Genomic DNA, 14,824 nt, shown 5'->3' with positions numbered 1-14,824 from the left:
ATTTGTGCTGACATCACAAAACAAAGAGTGGGTAAAACCGGTGGTGCCTTAGCACTTACCAGGACAGTGGCTTCATTACCACAACCTGGAGTTAAAAAAAAAGAAAAGAAAAAAAGCTCGTTTCAGGGGCGCCTGGGTGGCTCAGTGGGTTAAGCCGCTGCCTTCGGCTCGGGTCATGATCTCAGGGTCCTGGGATCGAGCCCCGCATCGGGCTCTCTGCTCAGCAGGGAGCCTGCTTCCCTCTCTCTCTCTCTCTGCCTGCCTCTCCATCTACTTGTGATTTATCTCTGTCAACTAAATAAATAAAATCTTTAAAAAAAAAAAAAAAAGCTCATTTCATTTAATGTTCTTGGTGAATCTTAAGCCCTAAGTAGTTGTCTTTTTATTGTTTTATATGACAAAGTAGGAAGTGTGCATAACTCTGTGAATACGAGTTGTCTCATGGAATGACATGTTTTCCAGATAACTGATGCAGGTTACAGAATCATTCATGGCTAAAGGTCCATTCAAAGTGCAAGATAGGTAGACGGATTTTAACGTAACAGATCACAAAGCTTCTTAATATGGTTTCAGATTCTGCATTGCAACCAGCCTTTAAGAAATAATCACTTGTTGGGGCGCCTGGGTGGCTCAGTGGGTTAAAGCCTCTGCCATCGGCTCAGGTCATGATCCCAGGGTCGTGGGATCGAGTCCCACATCAGGCTCTCTGCTCAGTGGGGAGCCTGCTTCCCCCCACCACTTTTCTCTGCCTGCCTCTCTGCCTCCTTGTCATCTCTGTCTGTCAAATAAATAAATAATATTTAAGAAATAATCACTTGTTGAAGTTTGGTGTAGTATCAAAGTGGGATATCCACAATGATCTCAAAGAATTACCTGAAAGCTTACAAAATATTTTTTCCTTTCTCCAACTGCATATCTATTTAAGGCTGGATTTTCTTCAACTATAATATGTTACAGTTGATTGACTACAGAAACAGGAAAATCTAGTTATTTTCCAATAAGCAAGACAATAAAGAAATGTGAAAAAAAAAGAAAGAAAACATGCCTTTAGACTCACTATTTTTGGTGGGGAGAGATTTGGAAAATAAAATTATTTTTCATTAAAATTTTTATGTTAACTCATTTTAATTTCTACCAAGATAAATATCGATAGATAAAACTTACATACACAAAAGCTCTTTGGAGACCTCAATGTTTAAAAGCATAAAGGGGTCCGTCCTAATATTGCAAAGTTTAAAAACCACTATGTTTCAATTTTGAATGTTAAAGTAGTAACATTTATTATAAATTAACATTTGTCATACTAAGAAAGTAAGTCAGTCCTATCACTAGGTGGTATTTTATCAGGAATGGATAGTTGAATTTTATTAGAATGCCTATTAAGCATGTATTAAAATAATTATATTAACTTTTTCTGTGAGCCATTGATCTATATCAGCCCAATAGGCTTTACTAGTGATTCTTGCATTCTTGGGATAAATCTTTATTTGGCTTTAATATTGTTTTAATGCAGCACTGGATACTGTATTTAAAGAAATGGGTTTTACATTTGTAAGCAAAATCAGTATATAATTTTATACTTTTATTTTTGTTCTTCAACCCATCTCAATATCACAATTATACCACCTTCATAAAAGAGAAAGGACTGTTCCTTCTTCCTCTTAGCTATGAAACTTTATAGCATGAGAATGTTTTCCTTGAAAATTTAAAAAATTCATTTGAAAAACTATATGGGTCCCATGTTTACTTATGATTAGTTCTATTCAGGTTTTCTTCTTAAGTTCCTTTTGCTTATTTGTTTTGTTTTCTTTTCTTTTCCAGAAGATTAAGCATTTAAGACTTTCAGGTTTCCTTATTTTACTTAACATTATATTCACTTATTTCCTTTTAATCTATGTATTTTCATTTTCATTTGGCTTGCCTATTTTACTGCTTTTTTCCTCCTACATAGAACCACCTTTTGGCTTTTATCTTTATTATTTCCTTCTTCCGGCTTCCCTCAGCCTTGTTGTTGTTTGGGGGTTTTTTTGTTGTTGTTGCTCTTGTTTTTCTGATTTTTTTTTTTTTAAGATTTTATTTGTTTATTTGACAGACAGAGATCACAAGTAAACAGAGAGGCAGGCAGAGAGAGGAATGGGGGGAAGCAGGCTCCCTGCCGAGCAGAGAGCCCAGTGCAGGGCTAGATCCCAGGACTCTGGGATCATGACCTGAGCCAAAGGCAGAGGCTTTAACCCACTGAGCCATCCAGGCACTCCGTTTTTCTGATTTTTCTATGTTAAATATCTAATTTCTATTTTCATCCTTACTTGTTTTATAATAACCTTTTAAGTCTGTCTTATTGCTGCTATTCTAGCCTCTTAGGAAAACAGAATGACTAGTATTGTGTTTTAGGATTAATGTGCAAACAAAATAATGTTCTTTTGGCTTTTTTAGAATTTTGTATGGCCGAATGAAGAATAAGACTGGCAGTAAAACTCAGGGGAAAGCCGCTTCAGGCACCCGCATGTCCATTGTCCTGAGGTTCCTTGCTGGGACCCAACCAGAGGAGATTCAGATATTCTTAGACCTGCTGTTTGAACCTGTGAAGCACTTCAAGAATGGTAGTTCTCAAGTTTCTGCTACTTTGAATGTGTATTTTCTGCTGTAGACTTAAGATGTCTCTGGCTAGGTTTCCCATGCTCTTAGACATCTTTCTAATGGGATTGTTCCTCCCAATCTCATTGGTGGCCTTTTGGCTGAAGTGGAGTTAGTTATTTTAAATTTTGATTGAATTAGGTGGAGCTCACAGTTTATCCTGGGGATTATCATCATCCATGGATTAGTAAGCCCCTACTTAGAAAATGTGTATTTGGGGACATGCCTGGCTGGCTTAGTCTGTGGAGCATATGATTCTTGAGCTTGAGGTTGTAAGTTCGAGGCCCACATTGGGTGTAGAGATTATTTTTAAAAAATAAAATAAGAAAGAAAAGAAGTGGGGCACCTGGGTGGCTCAGTGGGTTAAGCCTCTGCCTTCGGCTCAGGTCATGATCCCAGGGTCCTGGGATGGAGTCCTGCATCGGGCTCTCTGCTCAGCAGGGAGCCTGCTTCCCCCCCCCCCCCCCCCCCCCCCCCCCCCGCCTACTTGAGCTCTCTCTCTGTGTCAAATAAATAAAATTAAAAGAAAGAAAGAAAAGAAGTGCGCATTTTGTTGTGCATTTAGGCCATTTGAAAAATAGTACTTACCCAGATAGAATGAATAGGTTTCTCCTTAGAAACTTAGGGCATACTGAGAAATTAATTTTAATTGTCTTAGTATTTATTTATTCACTGAGTCACTCATCTGTTGACTATGACTTGTTGAATACCTCCTGTACCCTGGATACTTTTGAAAATAGAAAAGTAATTATTTATTCTCTCAACCTCACCATCTAAAGTGAATAGTATAGGTATATCCAATGAGACAAATGCTCTCTGGTATGCAATGTTAGTAGTTAATAATAATAGCGAATATTTATTGAGTGCTTTCTCCATGCCCAACATTATGATGGGCCCTTTTGCATACAACTCATTTGATCCATAAAACAACCACCTGAGGTATCATTACTTGACTGTTCCCATTTTACCAATGAGGAAACTGAGGCTTAGAGAGTTTACTATTTTGCTTATGACCATTCAGCTAGAAAATGGTAGATCTTTCTGACTATAGAATCTCTTTCTCACCCCGTAATCGCTTTGCTTTAGGCAAACACAGGTATTTACTTGTACGGTAATATGTTGTATGAAATTTTGTGGGTTTTTTTTATGATAATGGATTCAGCTGTTAAAATGTTTTTGTTTAGTGTAATATTGCCCTGTGAAGGAAGCTGGCTTTGATGAAGACAAAGGCATTTGTTCAATGAAAACAGCTTCCATTGTAAGAGGAGAGCTATATATGATACTGTTTTTGGATAGAGCATTTAGGTGTATGAATTAGCAAGCTCATGATTTCATACCAGTGGTTTGAAGTAAAGTTCAGGCAATAACAATTCAAGTCTTTTAAGTAAATTACGAAATCAGTTTGGTGCCAGTTTATAAAGGACTGTTGTTTTATTTATTCATCAGTGGTGTCAAGAGAAAACATTTGATCTTCAGCATTCAAGAAACTCCTAATGTAGCAGGCAGTACATTTTCTATGAAACTGCTCAAGTCAACATAGACAGTGAAAGCTGAGAGTGAGAAAAATGCATGGGAGTTGCTAGGTGGAACAAAAGACTAATGCTATTTCAGGTTTGGGGGACTAGTCTAAATAGGATGAGAATGGAGATTTAGTTCTGGCACAAGTTTCTCCTTTATTCTCAGTTTCCTCGTCTGTAGTGTGGTAATACTAAAACCTCCCATGCCTAATTCACTGAATTTGGTAAGAGAATCAGAGGAAAATACATTAGGAAAGTATATTATCAGGTATAAATCATTGGAACTCTAGAAAATACTTTATCATTGAGGGAATTGAAGAAAAGAAGCTGTAATTAGAGAGTAACTAATATTTCCAATTGAAAAAAGGAAGCTGTAATTAGAAAGTAAGTAATACTTCCTTTTACGTGATATCTTTGTTTCATTAGGAGAGTGTCATTCTGCAGTCATTCAAGCAGTAGAAGATTTGGATTTGTCTAAAGTTCTTCCTTTAGGTCGTCAGCATGGTATCTTAAATAGCCTTGAAACAGTATTAAAGAACATCAGTCATCTGATCAGTGCATACTTACCGAAGATTTTGCAGATACTGCTGTGCATGACAGCGACGGCATCACACATCCTTGACCAACGAGAAAAGGTGAGACAAACTCACTATAGTTGCTTTTTTCTTGGGCTAGTAAGAGTCTGCATTTTACTTGGGAAATTGGTTGGGACCTGAATATCTAATAGTCTTCACTGTTTTAAATATTTATGAGCAGTTGGAGGATGCAAATTATAGGTGACCCTTGAACAACATGGGTTTAAACTATGTGAGTCCACTTAAAAATGGAATTTTTTTTCTGATAAACATAGTGCAGCACCATAAATGTACTTTCTCTTTCTAATGATTTTCGTTTGTTTTTTTTTTTTTAAGATTTTGTTTATGGGGCGCCTGGGTGGCTCAGTGGGTTAAAGCCTCTGCTTTCGGCTCAGGTCATGATCTCAGGGTCCTGGGATCGAGCCACGCATCGGACTCTCTGGTTGGCGGGAAGCCTGCTTCCTCCTCTCTCTCTCTCTGCGTACCTCTCTGCCTATTTGTGATCTCTGTCAAATAAATAAAGAAATAAAATCTTTTAAAAATAATAATAATAAATTATTTTAAAAGTTTTTATTTCTTTATTTATTTGACAGACAGAGATCACTAGTAGGCAGAGGCAGGCAAAGAAGGAAAGCAGGCTCCCTGCTGAGCAGAGAGTCTGATGTGGGGCTCGATCCCAGGACCCTGGGATCATGACCTGAGCCAAGGGCAGAGGCTTTGACCTACTGAGCCACCCAGCTGCCCCCCTGATGATTTTCTTAATAACTTTTACTCTATCTGACCTTATTTTAAAGTAAGAGTACATTATATAATAGATATAACATACAAAGTGCATTTTAATTGCCTGTTTATGGTATTGGTAAGGCTTTCAGTCAACAGCAAGCAATTAATAGTTAAGATTCTGGGGCGCCTGGGTGGCTCAGTGGGTTAAGCCGCTGCCTTCAGCTCAGGTCATGATCTCAGGGTCCTGGGATCAAGTCCCGCATCGGGCTCTCTGCTCAGCAGTGACCCTGCTTCCCTCTCACTCTCTCTGTCTGCCTCTCTGCCTACTTGTGATCTCTGTCAAATAAATAAATAAAATCTTAAAAAAAAAAAAATAGTTAAGATTCTGGGGGGGTCAAAACTTAGGACTATGCAGGGGTTCAATGCCCCTGACCCCTGCATTATTCAAGGGTCAGCTGTATATCACTTGTATATTTTAAAGAGACTTTAAATAATAGATGTGAGTTAGTTCTATATACGGAGATATAGCTAGTTTGTTAGTTCTATATACAGTATATATAGTACAGTTCTATATACAGGGATAGCTGATCTCATATTTCACATTTTAATTTCAAGAGCCTAGAGGTATAAGACATCTTCCAACTTTATCCAGAATTCTTGGAGAATGAACAGAATACAGTTAGCATCACCCTTGTTACTTTGAGATAAGAGCTGCGCAGAGATCTTTGGCAAGTAAAAGCTTGCCTACTGTAAGTGCGATGTTTTGAGTAAAGATAAGTAGCAAGACCCGGCAGCCAGCTAACTGCCAGAAGCTTCACAAGATGGTGCTCAGTAAATATTTTCTGAATTGTATTAAAGACAATATATTTATGTTCTGTTGAAACAAGTTTGTGGGCATAAGTATTTGGAAAGCTTACGGAAACTTAATGTCTTTATGGACTAAAGGCTTCTTAGTGGGACTTGAAGTGAAGATCTAGACTCAAAGATTTTTGCTGTTGATTCTCAGTTAATGATAAATGGGCACAGTTTTAATTGGGCTCAAATTTGTTTCATTTGATTTGTTGATATGCCTGGTGAACAGCCTCTTAGATATGGTCATGTTAACTAAAAATTGACAGCCAGAATTTTATGCTGTTTTTTTTTTTTTTTTTTGGACTACACATGGATATAAATCTCCTTTAGTTGATGAAATGCTGTCCTCTGATTACCAAGCTCCAGGGATTTAGAACATATCTTCTGTTTTTTAGGCACCATTTTATTTTCTTTATTCTTTCATTCCTTCAACAAATATTAATCGAGCCCCTGCTATGTGATAGGGACTGTTGTAAGCACTGGAAATGGAACAGTAAACAGGGAAAACAAAAATTCCTCTCCCCTTATTTATTTAGTAAATATTTATTTCATGCCTACCATCTGCCAGACATCATTCTAGGTGGGGAATGAGACTCAGACAAGGACTCAATATAATGGGAGAAAAAGACTTAATAAATACAGAAATAATGAGAATAATGTCACTTGGTGGTGAGACCTGAAAGGGAAATAAATGAGAACCTCTGCAGATCTCTCTCTAGCTTTCGTCCCGCCAGTACTTCTGCCTATCAGTTCTCCCCAAGCCACACGACTCCATCTCCTCATCTTTGGAAGATGACTGGCCTGTGCCTGGACTCTTCCTTCTCACACTTAGCCTGAAACTCCAAGCAGGAATCTGGGGAATGTATAGGATTCCCCTTATCTGTTTACCCCGTTAGGGCTTACTGCCCTTTGCTGCCTACTATCTAGTATCTGAAAATTATTATCTCATAGATTCTCTTCAGTTTTTTAGTTGCTTGAGAAGGAAGGCCAAATCAAGTCCCTGTTGATCCATCTTGAACAGACATGGAAAAACTATGAGAAAGGGGGAGGCTGAGAATAGTCCTCTGACAAATACAAGGCTAAGAATGGCTCCTGGTCCCAACAGCCAGAGCAGAAACCCCATAAAACCCAAGGCACCAGGAAGAATCCTAGGTAAGGGAGTGCCTCAGTAGTGGAACCAGATTAGCTCAGGAATAAAGGCTGCCCTGGCAACACCTAGCAAAGCTTACAAAGATCATGCTTTTCCCAAGTAAATTAATTACATCAGAGAACAAAACTCAAAAGCTTTCAAATGATTTAAATGAAAACAAAATTCAGTGTCTCTGACATCCAGTCAAGTTTTCCCAGGCATGCCAAGAAGGATGAAAATTTTACTCATAATAAGGAGAAAAATCAATCAATAGAAGCAGACCCAGCCTGCTTTTTGCTCAGATGATAGAATTAGCCAAAAACTTAAAGCAGCTATTAGGGATACACTCCATATATTCACAAAAGTAGAGGAAAATATGAGCACGTTGAGGAGAGACGTGAAGATGTGAAGATTTTAAAATAAAATGAAAGGATGTGATAGGAAGTGACCAAACTGGGAGCGAATGGGTGCTGCTTTTATTAGGATGGCCAGTGTCCTGTCTAAGGAAGTAGTATTTGAATTCCTCTATCGATTCAGCTGTGGGAAGAACATTTTTAGGCAGAGAAAATGACTAGTAGTGTAAAGTCCCTGAGGTAGAACAGTTTTGACAAATCTAAGAACAGACGGAAGGGCAAGTTGGATAGAGCACAAGGAGGGAGAAGAATCATGTAAGATAAAGTCGAGAGGTAGGTAGGACCTCATGGGCTCTGAGATGGATTTATTTCAAAATGTACTGGGAAAACTGGAGAAGTTTGAAGCCAGGGAGTAATAAGGTCTGTTTGATGTTTTTAAAATTTCACTCTGATTACTTTGTGAAAAAAAGGCTTGTGGGGGGCCAACACTGGAAGCTGAAAAGAGGTCTTGGAAAATTCTTTCTCTGTGTTATATGAGAGCTTCGTGGTATTAGGGGGAATTCTGTGAGAAATTTTCATTTATGCCTTATAGTGAGTGATAGTAACTTCATACCTGGGTATATTAAATCATAAAAGGCTAGAGATTTTATAAACCCTGTATAATTTCTCTGACTTTTTGGTTAACTTAGAAGAAGTTACTCAGTAATGCAGCCTTACTTCTGAGTCAACAGTCAGTGACTCAGAAGATCATTTATGCAATTTTATAGATCATTAGTTAGTGGGGTGCTAAGCTTTTTGTCAGTTTGGAGCTTTTTTAAAAAATTCATGGACAAGTTCAAAGAATTCCTTGAGGTACTGTAATGAATTACTGAATAGTAATACTGCTTGAGTAAGTTAAATTTCTACATGTGGGTATTTGAGCGAAGTTATACATTTACTTTTTTTGTATCCTTTAATTCCTCCAAGACATTGACTGACACTGAAGTATATATCATGAGGGTTATTTTAGTTTGATTTTATTATTTTGGAACATTTAAACAACGGAGTAACTTAAATGTACATGAAATTCAGTCATGTAGACTGTTCCTCTAGGAACTAAAGTCTACAATTTTCTTCATGATGTTGTGGCCATAAAACTTGATAGTCGTTATTTAGAGTATTGTGTTGTCTTCATAAATTTCAGGGTGGTTTTTAGATTTTGATGTAGCTCACTAAGGTCACATGTAAAAATAAGTTGGCCACTTATATATCCAGAGACCACAGTATATTAATCGAATGGAAAAACATTTAGTGGTTGCGCCTTACCCCATTTGTTTGGTTTTTACAACATTCCTTTAAGATCTGCTAGAAATTATGCCTCTTCCCTGAAGCTTTTCCTTTTTCAAATTTTTTTTTTAAAGATTTTATTTATTTATCAGAGAGAGAGAGAGTGAGAGCGAGCACAGGCAGACAGAATGGCAGGCAGAGTCAGAGGGAGAAGCAGGCTCCCCGCTGAGCAAGGAGCCCGATGTGGGACTCGATCCCAGGACGCTGGGATCATGACCTGAGCCGAAGGCAGCTGCTTAACCAACTGAGCCACCCAGGCGTCCCCTTTTTCAAATTTATAATCCGCCCCCCCCCATTGGATATCTTTGGCATTTCCAGTCTGGCACACTAGTTAATACATTTTCCTCCAGTGGTATTTTTAGGCTGAGGTCAGTGGCTGTCATGCCATTGGACTTAATGGTGGGGGTCACTAACTTATTGTGCTCTGAGCCTGAGCAAACGGGCCACGTATTTGTGATTTTGTAACCAGTAGGGAAGGAGATGCCAGTAGAAGTAGCAAAGTCTGTTATGAAAGAGCTTTGCGGTTAACTCAGGCATCCACCCACTCCAGCCTGTGTGCCTCTGAACAGACAAATTGTGATTTTTTTCCAAATTGCATTTTTCTTTGAACTATATGTTTTGAGATCTTCCCATACCTTGATTCAGTCGCCTCATTCTCTTATACTATATGAAGTATTCCACTATATAGAGAGACCATAAATTCTTTAACTAGTCTCCTAGACTAATGTTAACAAAAATGATTGAAAACTCCTAGTTTTAGAAAAAATAAAAAATAATACAAGTTATGAAACAGTGAAAAAGAAAGTCACTTCATTTGAAATAAAGGTTTATTGCCGGGGGGAGGGAGTGGAGGGAGAGGGTGGCTGGGTTATGGACATTGGGGAGGGTATGTGCTATGGTGAGTGCTGTGAAGTGTGTAAACCTGGCGATTCACAGACCTGTACCCCTGGGGCTAATAATACATTATATGTTTATAAGAAAATAAAAAATATTTTTAAAAAAAGAAATAAAGGTTTAATTTTTCCCCCTAATCTAAGGTATTTTGTTGGCAAAAAATAAGAAAAAAGAAAAAGGAAGGTTTGTTTTATTTAGAATGTTCTGTTCATAGGAAGGAATCAGGATTATATTTGAGACAATAACTTAGCTAAAGAAATACAACAATGTAGGACACCAAACAGCTGTTCCACTTGTGATTTTTTTTTCCCCTGCAAAGTACACTTTAATGTGATTTTACTTGGCAGTGATAACGGAACACATCTCACCATTTGATTTTTTAAGTCTCTGCTTTCCTATCTTGTTCAATGAGAAAAGCAGTATGATATGATGAGTTGAATTTCCATGTAGATTAGAGCCACAGTCAATAGACTTAACAGGATGTCCAGCTTGATTCTTAGCCATCTGAGCAACAGTGCCTCCTTGAGGAATCAAGGATAAAAATGAAACATGTGTTTTTAAGAGAAGATTTTGTTTTACAGATACAGCTCAGGTTTATTAACCCACTGAAAAATTTAAGACGTCTTGGAATCAAAATGGTAACTGACATCTTTCTGGACTGGGAGTCTTACCAATTCAGAACAGAAGAAATTGATGCTGTATTTCATGGTGCAGTTTGGCCCCAGGTAAACTATTTTACTACCCTCTTCCCGGACACCTTCTTCTTCTTCTTTTGGTATGACTTTAACCAGCACAGTCTACACCCAGACATGAATGCCTATCCTGGCCTTTTCTTTTACATCGAGGCTTCCTTTGTTTCTGAACATTTTAGAACACTTTGCTTTGCCTCCACTATCACCTAAAGCTCAAGAGCTGGTTTCTTTAATACCACGACATTTATAGTTAAGGTTAATTTGAATATGGTTGTGTCTCTTAAGCAAATGGAATATAACTGTTACAGCACCTCAGTGATGTGTCTCTGGATTTTTGACAAGCATAAGGGAAAATACACAGATATCCTTGTTACCTTGTTTGTAACCATTTTGTGATGACTCCTGTTATTTAACTATAGCTAAAAAGACTATGGAGGAGACTTGATTTTAGGAATTCTAGCTGCTTGAGCTCTCTCGCTTCTAACCAATTGAAACCTAAAGTACCTCATTCCTTCTAAGGGTCTAGCACTTCTTGCTCCATCTTTGCCATTTTTCCCCTGTAACCATTATTTTGGATTCCTTTATTTTTTTCTTCAGTCTGTCCTTTAAATGTTAACCTCTGTCCCTTGGCTGTTTATCCCTTGGCTGTTTATCCTCTTGGATTTCTGTACTTGCTCTGCTTTTTTAGTTGTTTTTTCCTGACAATTCTGTATGTTTTTATTTTGTATTCTGCTTTTATTTTGTGTCCTAGATCAGAAGGCTTGGATCTGAGAGTCAGTATTCTCCTACTCCTCTGCTGAAACTGATTAGTGTCTGGAGCAGAAACGCAAGGTATGACCATTTTTCTCCCACCTTTAAAAAGGACAGTGGTTTAGACCAGTCTAGTCCAAATGAGTCAAGGTTACTAATAATATGATTTATGGTGAAATACTATAGGTGCAGTTAAAGAGAATAAGGTAGCTGAATTTCAGAATACACAGGTTTAAAGAAAAACACAAGCTGCCGAACAGTGTAACCCAAGAAAAATACCTGTGCATGTGTATAAATATAAAATGAAGTAGAAAATGCCTAAAAGGATACGTGAGAAACTGGTAATGTTACTATAGCATGTGGAGGTTTGGGTACCCCAGAACAGGGAAGAGGTAATTTTTATTAGAGTATTCATTTATTATTTTTGAAAAAGGGAAAAATAGGGGGCACCTGGGTGGCTCAGTGGGTTAATAAGCCTCTGCCTTCGGCTCAGGTCATGATCTCAGGGTCCTGGGATTGAGTCCCATATTGGGCTCTCTGCTCAGTAGGGAGTCTGCTTCCCTCTCTCTCTCTGTCTACTTGTGATCTCTCTCTGTCAAATATAAAAATAAAATCTTAAAAGAAAAAAAAAAGGTAAAATAACATTTTGCAATGTAAGTTAAACTTATACATATTTTAGTAAAACGCATTTTTGCTAGTTTTACAGTTTCATTAAAACTTAAAAATCAGTAGTACTGTTATTGTTAGGGACGTACTTCCAACTTTTCTGGAAGAAAAGAGCTCAAGCACTTTTAGCACTAACTATGTTAAAAGTGCTTGAGCTCTTTTTCCAATGATGATAAAGTGGTAAAACTATCTGAATTTTTTTGGTTTTACCCTCCTGCTGATCGTTAGAGGACTACATCCCTGAAGTAGAACAGTTGCTGGTTTGCCACTGGCTGGAAAGCCTTTGTGTACTCTATCCTTGTTGGTGTGTTTCCTCTGGGTAGGATGCTCCTGTCATTTGTGTGTGTCTTTCATCTTTCATACTGGGGATGGATTCACCACCTCTCCCAAAAATGATGCTGCTCTCTGAATGTTGCATATGCTAACACGGTAAATGTTTCTTTGGTCTGTACTCCTGATTCCCATGTTGTACAGCATTGGTTTTTATGTGAGTATATATACATTCACATTCTAGAAGGTTTATAGTTGAAAAATAGTCTGTCTTCAGTACATTTCTTTTAGAAAAGGCTCATACCATGTTCACATCTCAGCTTTACAACTTAACTACCTCAGTGGCTTTAGACTCGTCTCAGTTTTTTTTATCTGTAACGTAGGGACAAGGTTACCAAATTATAGAGATGTTATGAGATTAAATGAGAGAGGTACATAAAGTGCCTAAATAACAATCTTTGTGAGGTGCCTGGAATTATCGATCAAATTTTAGATTTTAAAGTAATTTCCCTTTTGATGTTGGTACACATATATATTTAAACTCAATATGGAAATTCTTACTGAACTTGTTTTCAGAAAAAAATATATTGAGAAATAAGATGACAACTTCAGTGTTTTTCCTTGCAGATATTTCCCTTTCCTGGCTAAACAGAAACCTGGGTACCCAGAGTGTGATATCCTGACCAACGTTTTTGCAATTCTCTCAGCAAAGAATCTCTCAGAAGCCACAGCCTCTATTGTGATGGATATAGCCGATGACCTTCTTAACCTTCCAGATTTTGAACCCACAGAAACACTTTTGAGCTTGCCAGTAACTGGATGTGTGTACATGGAAAGTGCAGATGGTATGTGTGCTGTACAAAGTAAATGATTCTTAGATTTCTGAAGTAGCATTTGTGCTCTCAGAATGGAAAATTTCAACACAATTTGATTCTTTTAATTACTTTTATTATTAAAAGAATTTCTTTGCTGTAGGAATTAATACCAATTCATATAAACTGAATTTTCTGTGTAGCAGTAGAAATTCAGATTATTTATGCTCCAGAAAGCTCAACTATCCATCAGGAAATTTAATGACTTCCACTGTCATGTCTCTGAATTCTTCTTGTCAAATTATCCTAACAGTTCTTTTACTAATACCAAAAATGTCTTATATAAAGCCTCAGGGGCTTTATAAATTTATAAATTTATAATTTAGCTAATAATACAGCTATTATGACTAAGAAAAAAGTTATTTAATCTTTATAGTTAAAATTTAGTATATATTTTTTTTAATTTTTTATTTTTTTATAAACATATATTTTTATCCCCAGGGGTACAGGTCTGTGAATCGCCAGGTTTACACACTTCACAGCACTCACCAAAGCACATACCCTCCCCAATGTCCATAACCCCACCCCCCTTCTCCCAACCCCACTCCCCCCAGCAACCCTCAGTTTGTTTTGTGAGATTAAGAGTCACTTATGGTTTGTCTCCCTCCCAATCCCATCTTGTTTCATTGATTCTTCTCCTACCCACTTAAGCCCCCATGTTGCATCACCACTTCCTCATATCAGGGAGATCATATGATAGTTGTCTTTCTCCGCTTGACTTATTTCGCTAAGCATGATACGCTCTAGTTCCATCCACATTGTCGCAAATGGCAAGATTTCATTTCTTTTGATGGCTGCATAGTATTCCATTGTGTATATATACCACATCTTCTTTATCCATTCATCTGTTGATGGACATCTAGGTTCTTTCCATAGTTTGGCTATTGTGGACATTGCTGCTATAAACATTCGAGTGCACATGCCCCTCCGGATCCCTACGTTTGTATCTTTAGGGTAAATACCCAGTAGTGCAATCACTGGGTCATAGGGCAGTTCTATTTTCAACATTTTGAGGAACCTCCAGGCTGTTTTCCAGAGTGGTTGCACCAGCTTGCATTCCCACCAACAGTGTAGGAGGGTTCCCCTTTCTCCGCATCCTCACCAGCATCTGTCATTTCCTGACTTGTTGATTTTAGCCATTCTGACTGGTGTGAGGTGATATCTCATTGTGGTTTTGATTTGTAGTTCCCTGATGCCAAGTGATATGGAGCACTTTTTCATGTGTCTGTTGGCCATGTGGATGTCTTCTTTGCAGAAATGTCTGTTCATGTCCTCTGCCCATTTCTTGATTGGATTATTTGTTCTTTGGGTGTTGAGTTTGCTAAGTTCTTTATAGATTTTGGACACTAGTCCTTTATCTGATATGTCATTTGCAAATATCTTCTCCCATTCTGTCAGTTGTCTTTTGGTTTTGTTAACTGTTTCCTTTGCTGTGCAAAAGCTTTTGATCTTGATGAAATCCCAATAGTTCATTTTTGCCCTTGCTTCCCTTGCCTTTGGCGATGTTCCTAGGAAGATGTTGCTGCGGCTGAGGTCGAAGAGGTTGCTGCCTGTGTTCTCCTCAAGGATTT

General features: G+C 37.9%; 1 protein-coding gene across 1 annotated transcript in view; it reads left to right on the top strand.

Annotated features, from left to right (window-relative positions):
• Positions 1–14,824, top strand: part of UTP20 (UTP20 small subunit processome component) — a 100,150-nt gene that overhangs the window by 43,053 nt on the left and 42,273 nt on the right. Inside the window, exons 26-30 of the mRNA XM_032346617.1 lie at positions 2,434–2,600; positions 4,578–4,786; positions 10,585–10,728; positions 11,447–11,526; positions 13,009–13,226. Coding sequence (XP_032202508.1) covers positions 2,434–2,600; positions 4,578–4,786; positions 10,585–10,728; positions 11,447–11,526; positions 13,009–13,226 — 818 coding nt within the window. The remainder of the gene's footprint in view (positions 1–2,433; positions 2,601–4,577; positions 4,787–10,584; positions 10,729–11,446; positions 11,527–13,008; positions 13,227–14,824) is intronic.

This window comes from Mustela erminea, chromosome 6 (genome assembly GCF_009829155.1).
Source record: "Mustela erminea isolate mMusErm1 chromosome 6, mMusErm1.Pri, whole genome shotgun sequence".
NCBI lineage: Eukaryota > Metazoa > Chordata > Mammalia > Carnivora > Mustelidae > Mustela > Mustela erminea.
Note: the sequence above shows the minus strand (reverse complement) of the source record. Positions and strands in the feature narration are given on the sequence as shown.